The 20,533-nt window shown below is 41.9% G+C and overlaps 1 protein-coding gene across 1 annotated transcript in view; it reads right to left on the reverse strand.

The window, feature by feature from the left end:
* KIF16B (kinesin family member 16B) overlaps positions 1-20,533 on the reverse strand; it is a 244,576-nt gene that overhangs the window by 86,053 nt on the left and 137,990 nt on the right. The window contains exons 17-20 of the mRNA XM_012640496.1: positions 18,835-20,193; positions 15,316-15,468; positions 13,062-13,158; positions 12,262-12,312 (exon numbers count right to left, since the gene is read on the reverse strand). Coding sequence (XP_012495950.1) covers positions 12,262-12,312; positions 13,062-13,158; positions 15,316-15,468; positions 18,835-20,193 — 1,660 coding nt within the window. The remainder of the gene's footprint in view (positions 1-12,261; positions 12,313-13,061; positions 13,159-15,315; positions 15,469-18,834; positions 20,194-20,533) is intronic.

Consider the following 20,533-nt stretch of genomic DNA (forward strand, 5'->3'; position numbering starts at 1 on the left):
TTTAGTAGAGGCGGGGTCTCGCTCTTGCTCAGGCTGGTCTCGAACTCCTGAGCTCAAACGATCCGCCCGCCTGGGCCTCCCAGAGTGCTAGGATTACAGGCGTGAGCCACCGCACCCGGCCGTGCAGTGGTATCTTTTACTGAGCACTAACTATGTGCCATGCAGAGGGCCAGGTCCAGGGAATACAAAATAATGTTTACAAAGGATTTGTAACTTCTAAGACCTTTAGTTTTTCTCCACTGCATTAAGTTTTGAGCAAAGATTTGGTGTTTCCATGCTAGATGAATTATATTGTTAAGGTAGATTTGCTACCTTAAGTTTCTCTTTTTAAAAGTCAATTTTTAAAATGGGATAAGACTATATATAACTGATAGTCTGGGCACTTTATGTCCAACGGATGATGGGTATTTTGTGCCTGGAAAGTTCTCTATTTCTAAGAATGTACCATTGTGAAATTAATCCCTAATGAAAGGAAAATTCCTGGAGGCTCAGGCTCATATATTCTTTTCCAAAAAAAAAAATCCCTGCCTTTGACAATTTTACTGGGAAACTGACTTGAGTAGGGACCAGTTATCTGAGAGTGACTAGCTCCTATAATATTTACATAGCTCATCTCATCTAGGACAGCTCTTTACATAATAGCACCTGCATGTACTTCAATAAACAGTTCTAGATTGGATACAAGAACTACTGCTCCAATCGGGATTAGACAGTGAAGTGTAACAGGACCCTTTGCTGAGAAGAAAGACATTTCTCTCTTCATTACTTACCATGCTGGGGACTAAAAATACTGCCAGAGTCCCTCACCATCATTCCTGACTACGGTTTACTTCAATCTCACTGATTTCATAAGAACGAAACATTAACGAGTGTACAGATACGAACTACAGAAATGAATAACTGACATACAAGGTAGGGATCTGAGCAAAAGCATAAATAAATAAAAATTATGTTTCCATGGAATCATTGCTGCAGTATAATTTTTAAAAATTATTTTGTAAAGTCAATTTCATGAGAAATGTAGAATTCTCAGGATACAGTGTGAAAAGTTCCTGATATTCTTCAAAACTATGTTTATATTGGGCAGAAAGGAAAACTAACATAAATGTCTCTTAAATTTATTTTTGATTTGAAAGTTGCTGTATTTTGAATATCTTGAGTTTATACTAGACAGGTACATGTGTGCTGTATCACATTATATCCCATTATTTATGGGAGCTTTTAAATTTCTATGGCACTATTTATTCTGGAATCAGTCACAGCTTCCCTATAAGTGGCAAAAAAGATTCTCAAACTCTGAAGGGGAAGCGGTAACATATTGTAGTAGGAGGTAAAGGAACATGAAAGGCCGTATGTTCTGAAGCACCTCTCTGCAGCAGACCTGGCATGGATGAATGCATAAGACAGTACAAGGAATTTTAAAGGCACCGTGGAGTCGTTCTACTTGGAAATGAAAGGTCAATTTCCATGACTTTGTGTGGAATTGAGAGTTTCTGTTGGAGTTGATTTCTAGTTTCATTTCACTATGGTCTGAGAAGATACATAGTGTAATGTCTATTTTTTTGAATCTGTTGAGACACGTTTTGTGGCCTAAGATGTGATCAGTATTAGAGAATGTTCCATGTGCTGATGAGAAGAATGTATATTCAGGAGTTTTGGGATAAAATGTTCTGTAAATGCCTGCTATGTTTGTTTGTTCTAGAGTCCTGTTTAAGTCCAGTGTTTGTTTATTTTCTTCTTGGAGGATCTGTCCAGTTCTGTCCGTGGGGTGTTGAAGTCCCCAGCAATTACGATGTTGCTGTTTATCACTTTGTTTAGATCTAGTAGGATTTGCTTTATGAATCTGGGTGCACCTGTGTTGGATGCATAAATATTTAGGATTGTTACGTCTTCTTGATGAATTGCTCCCTTTACATTATATAATGACCATGCTTGTCTTTCTTCACTATTGTCAATTTGAAGTCTATGTTATCTGATATGAGAATGGCTACACCTGCTTTCTTTTGAGTTCCATTTGCATGGAATATTGTTCTCCATCCCTTCACCCTGAGACTGAATGAGTCCTTGTGGGTTAGATGTGTTTCCTGGAGATAGTAGACACTTGGCTTGTGTTTTGTTATCCATTCAGTTAGCCTATGTCTCTTGAGTGGGGAATTCAAGTCATTCACGTTTATTGAAAGAATTGGTAAGTGGGGTGGATTTCTGTTATCCTGTAGGGTAGAACCTTATTGCTTTATCTCTTAAGCCATTATTTTATATGGACTCTGACCTTTAGCTTTTGGATGATTTTAAGTATATAACTGGTAACTTGGATTACATGTACGTACATAACAAATATCATCTTTTAAAATTAAATACCAAAAATATTTTCCTGATGGCTTTTAAAGAAATAATGTCCTGTGTCAACAAATGTGCTATTTTTCCATTGTTGGTGAAACACTATAGTCAGGTTCTCAGCCAAAAGAAACAGGAAGAACATAGGCTATATCACGAACATTCAGATTAGATCTTCTCTTCCTACTCAGGATGTCTCCTTCAAAAGAGGCAAACTGAGGAAGTGAAGAGGAAATGGCATTGATAGCCACTCATATGACTGTCAGCTCTGCAGAGGGCACAAAATGGTCCAATTCCACAGGGAGTCATCAACATGTGTCCCTAAACACTCTAATTTTGTACCAGATGGTTTTATTCAGTATGTGCTTGGACCATAACAAGGTCAGACCTAAGGACTGCCATCTAAACTCCACTAGCCCATATCTAGCTTTGCTTCTAAAATGTAGGAAAACCTGGGTTTTTTATCAGATTTAACAAAATTACAAATTCTCCTGTCTCTGTTCCCAGCATAGCCCATATTTCTAATCCCTCCTTTTTTTCAACCACAAGTGCTATACTGATAGTTCTAATCAGGACTTTTATGTATCGAGCACCTACTACGCCCCAGCAGTTTGAAAATGGAGATTTGGGGACGAGATGGTGAGGATTTGTTACATTCTCAAAAATAAGCCATGTTATAAGAAACAGGAAATAAAGATAACTTGTGTGAACAAGGACAAATGATGAATATGGAAACAAGCCAAGGCATGTTTATATCCACTTCCAGAAGGAGAAGCCTGCCTTTGTCATGAAGGTACCTTGTCTTAATACCACATTATCTTTGAAGGCTCAGTAAATACACGGAATTGGATTTTGCTAAGACACGTGGCCACATATTCTATAGGTACACCCTGACCATCCTCAACAACCACCTGGCATGAAGAAACAATGCTAATCTTATCTCATTTTTAAAGTGAATTTAGAAACTCACAACAGGAAACAGATACACAAGTTTTTAAATAAAGGAGTATTTCTTTAATTTTGATAAGTCTCCTTAGGGATAAATTGCCCAGAAAATGACAAACTGTGTTGGACATAGGTGCTTGTGGAATACCTTGGGTTTAGTGGACTCGTGGTAAATCCAAAAGTTTAGCTGCCATTTCCAATCCACAATTTTTACCAGAATCAATTATTTCTTTTGTACAGATCTGAATTGATCACCAACATTGTTTCAAGGTTTGGAAATACTAAATATCTGATGAATATTTCAACTTGAAATTATTAGAAATGTCACTCTCTTCCTCTTGATCACAAAAGACTAATCCCTTGAATGGTTATCATCTCTGATCAATGCATCAATAAATGGCTGACGTGAAAAAGACTAAATATGGGGTCTAGTAAGCCTGGCTGATAACATGGCAACAAATGCTAAGTGGCTCTCACTACCAAACATGAATATAGACAGTTTAAAATCCTCAGGGAAAATCAGATGTTCTCCTTTCTAGTTCTAGACTGTCTTTGATTAATCATGAAAAGCATCACTGGTCATCACTCACAGACTTTCTGTTGAGCCCTAGCTTTGGTTCGAACTATGCTGAATTCAGAGGCCCAGGAGAAAATATAGGGTGGGAGAGGAGGGGATGGGGTGGTTCCCTTTATCAGGTTTCCATAGAGCACATTGTTTAACTTCCAGCTAAAGGAGGAACGTTCAGCATAACGCTGAGCATACAAGGATATCTGTGCCCTATTCGCGCTACCGACATGTCCAGGCTTTTCTTCTACAGGAGCTAAAAATGCAGAGAGCAAAGAGGAGATATAAGGTCCATACAAGGAAACAAAAGAATTGAAAAGAAACTTAAGGCAATCCTTAAAAAAAACAACAAAAAGCTCATACAAAGAGAAATAATCTTTAATGTCTAGAAATTCCAAGAAAACAAATTTATAAGTCAGATAAGAATTAACTTAGCAATGCTTGAGAATTTCTAGGATAGTTCATTCCTACCAAAAAAAAAAAAAAAATCAAGAAAAAATTTACCCAGCCAATGTCAATAATAACAGTCACCATGAGATGGTTTTGGCATTATGGAAAAAAACACATGCTTTGGAGTAAGAAGGTCTCAGTTTAAAGTTCCTGTTCTAAACCAAGTTAACCTTTCTGGGTCTAAATTCCCAAACATGAAATGGAGAACAACATGAATTCTTCCACTGCAGTAGAGTCATTGTAAATAACAATACATGGGCAAGAAATCCATGCGTTGTAAACCACAATGCAAATGATGATCAGTACTGTCATTGTAACCCACTGCATCTTCAGCAACACAAGATTTTAACCAGATATTGAAAGGCAGGAGGAGTGATTTATAATAGAATCTCTTTTCTTCTCATAACTAGATAGTTAAGATTTATTTCTTATAAAAGGAGGTTTTAACAAATTACAAAGGTTCATCCTCAAGGAGAGATTAGATGGTGGTGGTCTGGAAAGTGGAGGGGCTGAAGGGTGTTGGAGGTGAACTAGAAAAATCAGAGGAGGAAGAGAGAGTATAACTACCTTCTCTGAAGCGGTGTGCTATAATACAGACTGTGGGACAGACTTGTTTTGTTCTGCTACTGAGGGTGCCATGGAAGGGCAGATTCTGCAGATGCAGATCACAGGAAGGGAGATGGTGGAAAGAATGGTCTAACGATAAGGGCAGTTCCCAATAATAAACTGCTTCAGAGGCAGAGAGTGAGCAGCCCATCCACGGAGGTATTCAAACAGAGACTGAATTAGAAAGAAAGTTGAACTAGGTCATTTTAAAGGACCTAATATGTTTGTTCCTCCCAGTACCTGAATGTTTCCATTAAGACGTCCAAGTTTCATCCAAGTCTTGTCTTCCAACAGAGCCTTGGAAAGCTTGACATAACATACTTATTGTAAATTAAATTACTAGCCCCAATTCTTCTCTCCTCTGTAGTAGGAGCACATATCCATAGTCTTGCCATGGCCTCTTGGTGGATGGAGCGTACTTCCGTGTCCTTCGAGTCTGGGCTTGGTTGTGCGCCTTGTGCTGGCCAGTGGATGTTAGCAGACATGAGGCAGGCAGAGGCTTCCAGCGTTTCCCACTGTGCTTCTGTCGTCACTGTGATGGCTACTGCCCCTTCAGCACAGACCCAGAATGAACACGTGGAGCAGACCAACTTTGGCTAACCTCCAGATGACCTGGAGCCTATAGCAGGGCCCCTTCAACCTACATGCAAACCAGCGTATGAAATAAAAGCTTTTTTTTTATATGCCACTGAAATTCGGGGCATTATTATTTGGCAATAGCTAATTGATATAACACCTGTCACAACACATATTCTAAGGAATGAGGCAGAGTTGTCTAAGCTACATACTGGAGATTATGTAACTAAATTAACAAAATGACCTCATTAGGAACTGGTCTATCCAATAAGCCTGCTTCTTTGCCCATCAAAGCAGCATTAATAAAAGTGGCTCTAATCTATTTATCATACAAAGCTTTAAATCATCTGGGAAAGAGAATGTAAGCAAAAATTACTGTAATTACTACTGCTGGAAGGCTTAAGTATTTTCTTCCAAAGGGATGCACTCACACTTTTTAAGTAATGAGAATAGGGCAACAAACTGTTTTGAAATGTTTTTCAACAAAGACTAAATAAATTCATCCTGCCAACCACAAGTCTGTAAAATAGGCAGCTGTGTGCAAAATGGATTTTAATCAGACACAGATGAAATCACTATTTCAAAAGTATTCAAAGAGGTATTGTCTAGAATGTATTAAAAAGTCTCACAATGTAAATGTTTATAACTATATTACAACAATGCAAAATGCCACATAACCAAGTTATGTATGAACATATTTTTTTGATTCAGAAGCTCATTACAATTGAGATGTTGCTACATCAGGATGAATACTTAACTCTAATACTTGCTCTACTCTAGGAGTGTTACAGGCTTAGAACTCCTGAAGAAAGAGCCAGAGTGAGGCTGCTAGGATTGAAGCCACAGTGGATAATGGCACAAACAATACTCCACCAGCTTCTACAGGCACTACGACAACCTGAACACTTACTTCACACATAGTAAATCAAACTCTCACACCCAGGAACCATATTTTATCTCAAAAAGCATGCTTAGGTGAAAGAAGTGACATATAAAATTTGAACACCATCGGGCTGCCTCTATTATGTGGTGAGATCTGAACGTGATCCTCATTGTGGCCTTCTTAGATCATAAAGCAGCCTGGAGAAGTTATAATGAATAATATGATTTTTATGCAATGCTCATAGTTTGCTCTGTGTTCCATGTATGAAAAATACTAAAGACTAAGATTTATAACCTGGTAGAATTATGCTTTTGTACCTGTGAGAATAAGCACATCTGTCTAATATTTAACACTCTTTGTTAAAACCATGCACTGTTTATATATTGCTGCCTTTTCCTAACCATGGTATTCCTCTGCTGACGTCTTAAATTTTACTACGTCTGCTCTTTATAATCATTAATTCGATTTTTCTTATCAAGGATATATCAGAAAATACTGAGTGGGACAATTTTTTAAAAAAAGGAATGCAAAATATATTATTAATAGCTGAAAATAGTAAAAGAAATACGAAACAAATTAGGAGAATATTATTGGTAAGATATTAAAAAGATTATCATGATGCATTTTAGGAATTTTTTCCATGCTAGAAGATGACCTACCAGACAAGATAGTGACAAATTAGTGACAAATTTTAATGATGTCCTCATCATAGAGTTAAAAGCCTTCAGGCATAAGGCGATAAGACGTATATGTATTGGGCAGGGAGTGCTGCAGAAGTCACAAAAACATGCTCCACCTAAAAACGAAAGAATTGCCTCAAAAAGCCTCTACTGGTCCAAAGCAAACAAGGCTGCAGCCACCAGTGTTTGTGAATAATGCATTCTCCAATTTCCTGCCTTTTCCTGTTCATGTCCCCAGAAACTGGGTAGAGAAAAATAGGTAAAAACGTAGAACCAGCTGAGTAGTTTGTCATTAGCTCTGAAGAGGGAAAGAGGGAAGATCTGCACTTCCCGGACAAGGCGAGATGGTAAGTTTCTGGGTGGGGGAAGCTTTGATACCATCCCTGTCATCAATTAGGAACAGAAACAAAGAAGGGGCTACAACATTTGTGGCGGACATTATACAAAGACTTGACCAGAATAGAAAATGGCCCTTCCATGCCAGGGTTAAAATGGATGGCTTAACAGAATTGCTGACTCACTCAACTGAGTCAGGGAGACCTACAGGGGGCCAAGCATGACGCAGCTATGAGTGGAAGGAGACTGGATGGAGCGATACAGAGGCGTGTCTCATTACTTCTGAGACTCTGGAATTTAGTAGGACACACACCTGAGAGACAGGAGAACAATGGCAGAACAACTATGGTCAGATGAAATTTATTTCAAAAATAAATACGAAACATGTAACCTGATTCCTTATAGGACTGCTGAACAGAGGTGGACAGAGAGGAAAGCCTCTTACAGAGGCGGAGGGCAAGTGACCACTGGATGTGGGCAGGGACTCTCCTTAGGAGGGAGGCCAGCAAACCAACTGGTTCAGGAGGCTATGAGTGACAGTTAGGGGACAGGCCAGAGGGAGGGCAGCCAGCGAGGAGAGCTGAAGGCCTTCTGAGGCAACCACATATTTGACAAGACAGGAGAAAAATGCCATGAGAAAGTCAGACTCCCAGGAGAAGAGCCTTTCCAGGGTAGAAATATGAAAGTTCAGACAAAGAGCCGGAAAGTGGTGGTGGTGGTGTGGTTATGGGGAAGAGTAGTTAAAACTATACCAACAAGTAAGGAGCTGAAATAACATAAGTTAGAAGGGAATAGTCGAGAAGTATGAAAGGAAGAAGGAAAAGGCAATTAACCGAGAAAAAAAGACACTGCAGGGCATGCATCACTGTCCCGATTCCATGTATTACGGTGATGGGAGGACATTTTAAATCCCTGGGTCCTTATAGGCAACTCGATGCATCACTAATGTACTCTGCTACATGGCTGTCCTAATCACGGCTAAAACGGAGGATGTCAATGAAGGTCACCGCCAGACTGGGCACTTTTTCAGGCAGCACAAATTAGCCTGCCGGAATCCAGCAGGCACAGACAGATTCCAGGCTACCACACTATAAATCGACACGGAGCCAACGACAATCAGAAACGCTTTAATCATCTCACCAATAATGAGGTGGACACAAATTTACAAGCCCAAGTTTCAAGAAAATGAAGCAAGGTGGTGATAAAGATATTTTATCAGTGCTCTGCTATCAGCTAGTTTTATTTTATTGTAGATATTTAAATTATTTACATTTTCCATTTTAGAGGTCTGCATTTTTCCAGTTCCAATTCAATTAGCTACATTGATATACTCATATTCCCTTGACTGTTTTCATAATGCGTATTTTATTAATGATCTCAAATAATAGGCAGTGCATCTTTAAAAGTCTCCTCCCTAGAGTCTCGTCAAATGTGAGATTAGCCAGAGAGCCTCATCTTGAGAACTGAAAGTTAGTTTCCAGACCTCGGGTGCTATATTCTGACTACCTTGAAGACACACCGGGCTGGTAAATAACTGGACACGTGGTGCTTCTTGAAGGTGCTCAGATGAACTATCTCTTGAATCCGAAGCAAGTTTGAGTTTTTGTAGGAAGACAAGTTCTACCGTTGATAAATTTTTCTTCTCTGGAACAACAACACACTTGAATTCACTTAAAGCACGGCATTTAATCACATCAAATTGTGCATGTGGAGGAGGTGTGTTTAGATACCGAGTGCGAGGGAAAAAAACACGATCTTCCCTCACCAGCGCGATGTGGGTGTTCAGAAGGACCAGCGACTGCCACTGGTCATGGCCAGATGCACCCTGGACCCTCACTGCTGTGTACAGCAGTAACTGGACCTCTGCCAGAGAGGGGATGTTGACTTCCATATTTCCATGAAGAAAGTAAATCATATCAACCAAGCTAGTCTGGAATTTGGATGACAACTGAACTCCGTTTGCCAAAACTATACCAGGGATTTCTGCTTTCCAATCAAGAGAAAGCTGAACCAGATCTTGCTGGAGCAAAGGATGATTAGCATAGGCTGCGGCATCAGACTCGGGCATCAGGACACACAGGAGGTCATGACATAGCTGTTGAGTGAGGGTTTTGTTGTAACTGAATACAGTGAGTAGAAGATGCTCTGCAGAGCTCAGGAATCGAATGCTCTGTCCACCAAAGCCAATCTGAATCTCCTGCAGTCCCGAGAGAGGCAGAGCATGAAAAATGCTCATTGAGCCACAGTGATTATCTGACAGGACCAAAGCATACAAAGTTGACCGAAGCAGCAGCAAACATGCTGGCTGGGGGTCAGGTTCTGCGCAGTTAGCAACAGCAAGCCAGTAAATGCCTTTGACTTCGTCCGTGTCGCCCAAAGCTGGTAGAGAACAAGCCATATGCTCAAGAAGATCTTTTAAAGGGCACTCTTGAAGTTGCAGCATTTGGTCTGGGAATTGCACAAGGGTCTGCGTAAATGCCGAGCTCTTTCTAGCATCTTTGTACTCAAGGCGGAAAACTGAGCTTGGTGAGGAACCTGGTAAACCTGCAGCTGCAAAGGCAGAGGCCACGTAGGCCGTGGCACTCTCTGCAGGCCTAGGTCCCCTTGCTTCTTGGCTTTTGCTGCTGCCAGCATGAGCTTCAGGAAAAGAATGAGGTTCTGCTGACTGCACATGGGACTTCAAGGGCACATCCAGGGCTAAGTGCTGCAGAAATGGCATTCTTCTGATGAATGTTGTCACTTGGGAGGTGAGTCTACTTGGGGCACAGAGGCTGCCCATGAACCCAGCATGGCTGAGTACCTTTGTGCCAGCCTGGAGCAGGTGACTGCTGGTGTCTTTATAAAGATCTGAGAACTTGTGGTAAAAATATCCCAGTCCATTGTTTCCTTCTGTCCTGGTATTTATCAGTAACTCTGAAGAGCTAACCTTTTTAGCAGCTAACTCTTCCTCATCTTGAAGCTCACTACAAAACTCAGAGGCCAGTCCACCCCGAGGAACATTGCCAGATGCACTCTCCTCATGAGAAATGCTTTCAGAGAGAACAAAGGAGAGCACCTGGCTTTGCCTGGCCTGCCGGCTTCCACCATTTATAGAAACTTCTTGGGATGTGCACCGCAGCGAAGTCCAACTGGACTGAATTTCTATGTGTTCATCTTTATGAGTCATCAGCTCAGTGAAACTTGCTGACTTATCCTGAAAATCTTCTGCATCACTGCTGTAGCTTTCATTAAGAGAAGAGATTTTAGGTAGATTAAAATGTTTTGGTTCAAAATGGCCAGCACACTCAGGACAATGATATTTGCAACCACTGTCCTGCAACACCTCAGGCACTGAGGACTGATCTCTTCGCTGGTGGGTTCTTTCTTGTGATGCTGAGGAACAAGTTTTAGGGCCTGAGATGCTCCGTGTCATGGGATGACTCCAGTGGTTGTTCCGATGTACCTTCCTCCTCTCCTCTCTAGTGGTGTTCAAAGTGTCAGTGGCACATCTGGGCAGAAGCGGGGCAAGACGCTGTGCCGGGCAAGACTGCCTTGTCTGTTCAAGGTGTCAAAAAAAGTTGAAATGGGAATGTGGTATCACTTTCTGGAATTCTTTTGCACATGATGATTCTTGTAATCATTGGTTTCATTGGGTGGATTAATTTGGAAGTTAAATCAAAAGCCTCAACCACTCATAGTTTTACGTGATTTAAGAAGAGATGATCTGATTCACACATACAACATCAATTTTCTGTATTATACACTTTATAAATCACCAAGTCTTTTGACAGAAAGACACTGTATGGGATTGATGCGCAGTATCCATTTCTTGGTCTAATATTTCATTTTCTCTAAATTAAATCCCAAGATCTTTGATTCAATGTTTAAAAGCTCCAATTTAATTCCGAAAATAAGTCCATGGTCGTATGTCCAAAATGCAAAAGAAATCAGGGAATACTTAATGACAATCAGATGGCAAGGCCAAAAGAAATTCACAAGTATTCTAACCCAGGTCATGTTTCTCCCTCCTTTTGGTTCACTTCATGGGAATCCTTAATTATGTTTGCCCCAGTTAGATTATCATTACTGTTATCTACAAACTATCACCAGGGAAGGCTTACTGCATGCCTGCTACGTGCCAGGCACTGCGGCACAAACAAATGAAAGCCAACGCCTTGCTCTGCACGGGGTCACCTGCTAAGGACGTGGGTATCCAAGGAAGATCATGTCATTACTGAAGGACTGGCAGGAGTGGGTGGCTGCAGACAAAGCCAGTTAAGCCTACTGTGGAATAGCCGCCCTCCGGTTCTCTGTTTAATAATGTATGGACACCACCTGGAAGATCTCTACCACCTAGTAGTTTTTTGTTTTGGGGTATTTCTCAGTTTAGGAATATATGGCAAGGACATGCCCCTTAATGGAGGAAAATGCAAGTAAAATCTTTACAAATTGTATGCCCAAATAAATCTTGGTTTGACAATCCACCAGAGAAATAAGCTAATCAGTCAAGAGCATTTCCTTTGTACCACGGCCAACTCACAGTCTATAAAATGAACAATGTTTCAAAAACATGCAGAAGTACTCAGTTTCACTTCCAAATGCCTTATCTGATTCTGATTATATGATTCTGCCTTTTAAATGCAGACCAAGGGAAAGGATACTGTTACGAATGAAAAACTGGCAAAGCTCCACCACGGCTACGTGCCATTCAAATAAAGTCAAAGCAGTTCGGAGCTGCAGGATTCCGTTTAATTTTAAGTCCATATAATAGCTCGCCTTCCCTATTAGCCATTAATCTCACTGGGACTTCAAAATTCTAATTATGCAACTAAACATTAAGAAAATTTAATCACATGAGCATGCCATAATTTAAGGCAACCCTATCAATCTGAAAAATCATTACCTACCTCGTATTTTAGCTTACGTTGAATGGTGCCATTGTGGAGTTTCTCATTATCCTGAAAAGAAAATAAAAAGTCCTCTATATTAAATTATAGCAAGTTCACAGAAGGGGGGGAATGATTCGATTAGAAGTATTTATGGGAACGAAATTCTAAATAAGCATACTTGTCATTCAACAATGACAACTCTTCTATATAATTTATATTCTCAAGGTAAACATGACTCTATGGATCCATCTGCTTGTGAGAAAACCAAACCATTTACCCCTAATCTTAAAATTTTAAGAATAATATTAAAAACAAGATGTCCTTAGGACAGCTTTTAATTTGCAAGACAGAAATGCAATGTTCTTATTTTGACAAAAATCAACTTGTCACAAATATGTACCTTCTCAAAGGCAAAATTACATTTATACTTTGGATAATTTACAAAGCAAATTAAATACATATGGGAATTGGTAGTATTTTGGGAGAAACAGAAAATGTTATTACATGTAGGATTTTTATAAATCAAAGTAAATAAAGCATTTTTGGAGAACTTATATTCACTTAAAAAGTTTTCTCAGAATTACAAAATTATAAAATAAAGTTACTCTTGAATTAATATTATCTGCAAACTGTTAAGCTCTGCCCAGGCAATATATAATATTTTTTCTAGAATATTCCACATCTGAATTTTCTCATTGAAAAACAAGAATAAAAGACCCCACCACTACCACAATCACCATAACTTATCTGCCAGGTCATCTTGAAAAACAAACGAATGCATTGCTTGATTACCAATCGATAAAGCTCCTTCAGCTCACCTTCACCATATCTGCAGATGTATTGCTGTCTTCATCCGTCACACGACGCAAATCCTGAAGACGTCTTTGGACTTCTTCTTCAATGTAGGCATTGATCCTGAAAACAATGCAAATGGGTAAATCTGAATGCTTCTAACCACACAGGACATTCTGAGAGCCTCTCTTTACTATGCACCTCATAACATGGAGATTTCTCATTCTAAATGCCAAACGTAACAACTTGGGACCTTAAACACTTTTCTTTCTTTTTTTTGTTTTAAGAAATCTAGGGCCACATGTTTACTATCTGGGTTTTCCCCAAACGAAACAGAACTGAATAAATAATAGAATATTGGGAATGAAAAGGAGATGAAGTGATCCCATCCAAATCTTTTCTGGATTTCCTCAGTGGAGCCCCCACTGTGGGCTGGGGGAAAGCCACAGTCCCTGGGTTCAGAAGGCTTCATGGTCTCAGCTCTAACTCTGAAAGAGAACAATTCATTTGCAGGGCCTTAGTTTCCTCACACAGAAAAGTATAATATAGATGATGGTTACTTCTCACACTGCAAGGTTATTTATGAGGATTACAAAAAAAAATGTAGGTGAATATACTATCGAGGAATCTTCATCATTCACATTGAACAACATCTTGCATTCCTGCATTGTTCCTGGTCATTCTTGTCTCTCCACGTGGGTTATCTGCTCCTGGACAGTGACACCACAACTTAAAAGTCTCTACCTTCCAAAATGCCTGGCAGGAGGGCCAAGACAGAGTGGAAGTCAGAAATGGGTGACTTCTGAGGCAGTTGTCAACTGCTATCCCAAAAACTGTAGGTGAAATTGTAGGACGTAAAACTGTCAGCCTTAATCATCCCAGTGTGTTTCATCCCACTCCTGGTCTATCTTTAGATTCGTCATTCTACCTGGACGAACCAGAGAGACCAGAGAATTCTAGTTTCGTCGAAAATCATTCTAGTGGCCTAGACTGCCCAAATGGAAGTCCTATGCAGCTCTAGGGTCCCCTTCCCCAATTCTACAGACACTAATTAGATGGATTATTTTAAATTAAATGGTTTCCGTGTTTATATCTTAGCACTCTGACTAAATAAATAAATATGTAGACCTCAATAAACACAGGCATAATCCTGCAAACATTTGTGTACTACTAACCACAGAAAAATGATTTTCTAAAATACTAGGTAAAGAGATCACTATTTTAGGTGGAATAGCCCAAATAAAGTATGTTTACCTTTCAGTATTGAAAACAAAAACACGTGCAACTGAACATGAGCCAAAGACATTTACAAATTATCTCCCCTGATAGTCACTTAAATTTTAAACTAGCCCTATGGAGGATGTAGACCTAGATTTAAAGGGCTAGAGAGGCTCATGCCATTCTGAGTACATTTTGATATCCAAATGTGTATCTCCTAATACCCAGGGTTCAGGACTGCCCAGTTTCAAATGTTCTCATAATATAGACGGGGTGGAGAAAAAATAACATTTTCTCATAGGTAAGGAATGATTAAGTTGATTTATCTAAGAGCTCTAAGGCCACAGAACAACTCATAATGCCATCTAAGGTGAAAATCAAAATTTTATCTATTTGTTATCAATGACATATAAATTAACTGTCAACACAAGGTCCTTCTTCTTGGCACAATTCAATTAATTCTACATCTTTGTTCTATTCAACCTGGTCTTGCATGATTTCGTTCTGGATGAGCTTGTTTCTCTGCACCTTTTAATTCTACCTAGTCACACAAACTACAACTGACCCTTGAACAACAAAGTTTGAACTGCATGGGTCCACTTACATGTGGGGTTTTTTCCAATAAACATAGCTGGCCCTTCCTATTGGCAGCTTCTGCATCTGCAACCAAACCATGGATCAAAAATATAGTATTCACAGGATGTGAAACTCAACTTTTCCTAACCTTGAGTTCTACAGGGCCAACTTGAGTATGCATGGATTTTGGTATCCAAGGGTGGTCCTGGAGCCAATCCCCTCCCCCCAAATACTGAGTGATGACTGTACTTGCACCAAGATTCTTTGGACCCAGCTGACCAGTTTTCAATCCTTAACTTCCTTCAAATGACCTCTCACCCCACCAATGGCAGGGTAGCAGCTGCCGAAGACAGAGCACATCTCAGGCATACCTGTTACTTGCTGCCCTTGATAGATCCCTCCATATGCAAACTGGCCAATACAGGTACAGCGAGTTGTTAAATAACATCGAATGAAAGGCATGGAATCAGTGTAAATGTCCAGTACCTGTCATCCATCAGGGGGCCCAGGTGAGATTTTTCGGCACTGAATGGCAAGCTAGAAGCAGCAGCCTTCCCCTCCACGGTCCCATGATGACCTTTCTGAACACCATCGACCTCACAAATCTTCTGCTTCAGCTGCTGGATTTCATGCTCTAACCTACAGAGATGGGAGCCACATCATTCATTCACTGATAGTATTTCCTGACCATCTTCATAGTGTGAGACACTGTTTTAGAATCCATGGGAATACAGACAAAAACTCCATGTATAAAGAGCTTTATCTTCCAGTAGAAAAGGTGCCACATACCTATATCACCTTCTAGTACAATAGGTACCACATACCCACAGACAGGCCAAGCTTGCCAGTAAATATGGCCCCAGGGAACTTAAGACTGCAGCCCACTCGCTGGGTGAACTTGGGCAAGTTATTTAAATCTGGGTCTCAATTTCTTCATGGATCAAATGAGAGTCAACTAATCTCTCCATTCCTTCAGCTCCAAAAATCAGAGATTCTTGCTTCAGATGTCGACACATTATGATGCTGCCAGCCCTCTGGTGTCACCAGTAGCAACCTGACTGCTCTATCCTGAACACAAACACCAAGTTCTTAACTCTCAGACATGTGATCACAGGGTCACCAAGGGTAAGCCCTCATAGGATCTGTAGGAGACAGTGCCCAGCTTCACTCAGCCCTTCATCTGTCTACCAATTGGCTAGTACTTCCTGAGCATCAACTTGCAGGACATATAGTATTTTCATAAGAGGAGGGAGTAAGCAACAAAGAATGATGTAAAGAGCCAGGTGGTAGGTAGGCAGACGATCAGGGGACAATATTAATAGGGTCTCAGCAATGGCAAGGAAAACCAGTAGGATGTGAGCAGGTAATTAGCCATGTTTACAGTTAAGACTCCTGTTGGGGTTGTCGAGATATGTTTCATGGGTGAGGCAGTGGAAAAGACTCCACAGAGCAAAGAGGGCGTTGAGTGGGTCCCTGAAGCCTGAGTGAGATTCATATGGGTGGCAAGGGACAAGCAGGACATCCCCAGAAAGGCATTTCCACATGAGGAACTGGCCTGCCTGTGCGGCAGCCCCATGGCCAGTAGACAAGAGAGCCAAGTGGTGAATGCGCCTGGACCTGAGTTGCAGCTCTGCCACTTTCTAACTATGTGACGTTAGCCCCCAGTGGCTACACCAGCATCGCAGGCTTCAATTTTTCCATCTATAAACTAGAGATGATGGCACTCTTAATTGAAACAGTGAACAACGCACATATGGCACTGAAAACAGAGTTACATAGGGTTAATCTTCATGGTTTACATCGTGACTATTACTATTATCATCATTATTATTAAAGAACTCTGATGAGATAATATCATTAAATGTGGGTATTAACAGTTTGCCTCTGTTATCCCTGCCACAGGGACAGGGGTACGGGAGGCTTTTCTAGTTGGCCTGCTTGATACATGTCGGTGGGGCAGCTGGAACGAGCAAGTGGTAGAAAAAGAGGCAATAAAATGGATTAAACCTTGTTCACAAGGCACTGAGAAGCCAATGGGAAAGCCAAGTTCAGGGTAGTTATCCAATCTGGTCCCACATGAATTTAATATTTCACACTTGTGGAATTTCAAAAGGGGCCAAGTCAGGCTGCATGGTGGGTCCTGGCTTAGCCATGAGAACCCTGAGAGAAAATAAAACACAACACAACAGACACACCTACAGACAGCTGCAGGGGCATCACAAAGAGCCTAGAATGTGTCAGGCTGAGTTAGGTCTTAGCAAAGTCTATTTCATCTAAATTTCTGCAGTGAACAACCTGCTTTGTGTGGCTTCTGGAGGAATGCTGACATTGGGTAATCACTTCCATGGAAATCACAATACTATTATAGAGTATTAATATTAAATGGCCGGTTGACAAAAGCCGGGGACATCAAGTTAAAAGCTCAGGCTGCATTCTTATTGAACACTGCAGGATACAAATTGAGAGAGTGTGCCCCCCACCACTTGAAATTTCCTGGGGCTGCAGGTTTGTCCAGCAATTTCATTTACATAACATACCTGCAATCTTTTCTTAAATCTCCAACCTATTTCTCTGAAATAACAGCATCATGGTTTTTGATTGTTATTTTGTTGCTGTTTAGCCTGAGGGAATTACCAGAGAGCAACTGAAAATATAATCCTCACAATAAGCTGATCATTTGAAAGGAGGTTGTCCTGACCTTTGCAGGCAAGGTGATGGGCAGAGGCTTAAAGTAACACCTCTGAGAAGGTCTTGCCTCCTCACCAGCAATTGTCCCCATCCCCCTACCAAATGCCAAGCAGGGGTCTTAGAGGCCAGCAGACTGGACTTGTGAGAAGTCCTCTCAGAAGGTGCCGTGGGTGGGAAGACAGCAGGGTTCCAGGCCTTCCAACCTCAACAGACCAAAGGGTCTGAAGCTAAGAGAAAATTCACAGACTCCTGATCTCATCCACCCACTTCTTGTACAGGTGAGGACACTGAGGCCCAAAAATGAAAGATCCTGCCCAAGGTCATCTAGGCAGGCAGGGGCTGGGCCAGGGTGTGAATCCTCCTTGCAGGTCTCCAGCTGGGTGAGGTGTGCACACAGGGCCACCAGCCTTCCTGGGAGTCTTTCCCTCCTGTCCGCAGGGCTCTAGAAAGGTGTTCTCAAATTCATGTACTTAGTCATTCTGAGAACACACTGTCTGGTAAGCATGGTGACAGGGAATAGGTGGGGAAAGGTAAACACTCTTACCTTACCACAAAAAGAGTTGATTGTTGCCTAATTTTATTTTTCACAACACCAAAAATATCAGTAAATCAACAAATGTGCTTGGATATCTCACTGTGTTCAGAGTGTGGTTTGTTGGTTTGATTGGTTGTTTTTTTAATGTAGAGTCCTGAGGCCTCCTCTCAAATACTGTGACTCAACAAGGATGAGGAAGTATTGATTTTGAGCTCCCACCAGGTTTTGAGAATCAGCACATTATATGCAGCTCATGAGCTCTGGGAATCCACAAGTGCTAGTCACCAGGGAAGAGGTGAAGCCACTGGTGAGGAGGGCAGGGGAGGGGACAGGAGAGGAGGTGAGGGAGGAGGGCGGGAGGAAAAAAAGTAGGGAGAGAAGGAAAGAGACAGGGGAGGGGAGGGGAGAGAGGAAGGGAGAAGGCAGGGCAGAATCAAGGTGGAAGCTTTCTTAGTCTTATGCATTTACCAAAATAGTAAATGAAACACACACATGCCACAGGTCAGTGTGATGATGGACAAGAGGTTTGCTTTTGTCTATGTGTTTTTTCCAACTTTAGGCCAATGATTCTAAAACAAGGATCCTAAAGAGAAGTAAAAGAATGTTCGGAGTACTTTTCTCAGTGTTGGCAAAAATAAACATTTGCCTATGTATTAGAGAATAGAAAAACTAAAAGAATCACTTTTTTAAAAGGCAGTGAGAAACACACCCAATGGGAGTAATAAAAAACGTCAATCATTTGGCACCCACTGCGTGCTGCACTCTCCCTTCCTGCACCTCACCTCTCCCGGTCCTTCTCCAGGGCTTCCTGCTCAGCCTCCAGGCTGGCCCGGAGCCCCGACTGCTCCCCGCTGCTGCTGTGCAGAGTGGCGAGTTTCTGCCTCTGCTCCTCGATCTCCACGCCCAGGGTGGAGCGCCGCTGCAGGGCGGAATGCCTCCTCTCCAGCCTGGCCACCGCCCGCTCCAGCGCCTCCCTCTGCTGCTTCTCCCGTGATTCCAGAATCTCCTTTTCCTTCTTCCTCACTTTCTCCTCCTGGCGCGCGATGTTGGCAGTGAATTCAAAGGTGGCTTGGAGCTTCTGCAGCTGGCTAGCATTGGCTCGGTACTGTGCAAGCTGTTCTTCTTTTTCCTCAATTTCTTTCTCGACTTGATAAAGAGTGTTGTCTAAACTGAGAGGGCCTCTGTCGAGGATTTCAGACGCTCTCTGCTTTTCTTCCAACAGCGTTGGCAAATGATTTTGCAGGAGGTACTGTAGCTGGCGTTCTTTATATTGCAGCCTGTACTCCACTGGCTTTATTTTCTCTAAATCTGGAGCCCCCTGGGGGACCGTGGCGACGCTCTCATCACGTTTTCCCAATAACCCAGACTCTTCGTCGTTGCCACATTTTAAACGTTCTAGGATCTCCTGCTCTTCTTCGACTTCTTTTCTCAGGAGGTCTTTCTGCTGAACCAGGTCCCTCTCCAAGTCCGCCAGCTTGATCAGCTGCCTCCTCTTGAACTCGAAGAAATGCTGCTGAGCCTTTTCCAATTCCTCGCCGTCCTCGTCCCCGCCGGCGCGAGCCTCCTTCGCCCGCAGGAGCCACTCGCGGATGCCCTCCAGGTCCCGCTGCTCCTCCTCCACGCGCTGCACCTCCCCGCGCCGCAGCAGCCGGATCATCTCCTGCCTCTCCCGGAGCTGCTCTTCCAGGTGGGCCACCAGCATGACCTGCTCCTTTTCTTGCTTCTCCAGCCTCTTCTTTTCCAGTTCAAGCTTGGCACACTGCTCGTCTTTTTCCCTCTGGAGCCGGTCCAGCTCCTGGAAGATCTGAATCTTCTCGGCCTTCTCGTTGTCGTTGAGTTCTCGGAGCCGCTGAAGCTCTTCCTGGATGCGGAGAAAGCTCTCTTCTTCTTGTCTCTTCTTCTGCAGCTCCATCTCCTGCTGCTCCCTCAGCCTTTCCTCTTCAAACTTTTCCTTCTCGGCAAGCAGATCCTTCAGCTTGTTCTCGATGTGGAAGCTCCGGCGTTTGAGGCTCTCCTCCTGCTTGCGGATCTGCAGCTGCACGATTTCCGTCTCCTTGCGCTGCGTCTCCACCTCCTGCTGCATCCGCTCCAGCTCGGCCTTGTCCGACTTCTGCTTCTCCTCCATTTCTTCGATGAGTTTCCTGAAATGCAAAGTCTTGACTGATCATTATTTGAGCACCATGTTCGAATGTTGCTCTAACTTCTCCCTAACTGAAATGTTCTGAACATGCATATACAACATAAAGCCAAAACGTCATTAAAATAAAAAAGAGAAGGAACTGCTCTCCTTTTAAATTTTCAGCAGCTTCCTGTTTAATTTTGTTTTTATTCTTTAACAGTCCAACGTATCATCTGCCTAAGTCTCCTGAAGTAGCCTCTGATATCATTTCTTTGTAGAGCCTATAATCATAATGTCTTATGCATGATATAATTTAAAAAGCCCCCTGAGCTCAAAGAGAAAGAACCATGGCCAATTTAAAT

This window comes from Propithecus coquereli, unplaced genomic scaffold, assembly GCF_000956105.1.
Source record: "Propithecus coquereli isolate 6110/MARCELLA unplaced genomic scaffold, Pcoq_1.0 Scaffold153, whole genome shotgun sequence".
NCBI lineage: Eukaryota > Metazoa > Chordata > Mammalia > Primates > Indriidae > Propithecus > Propithecus coquereli.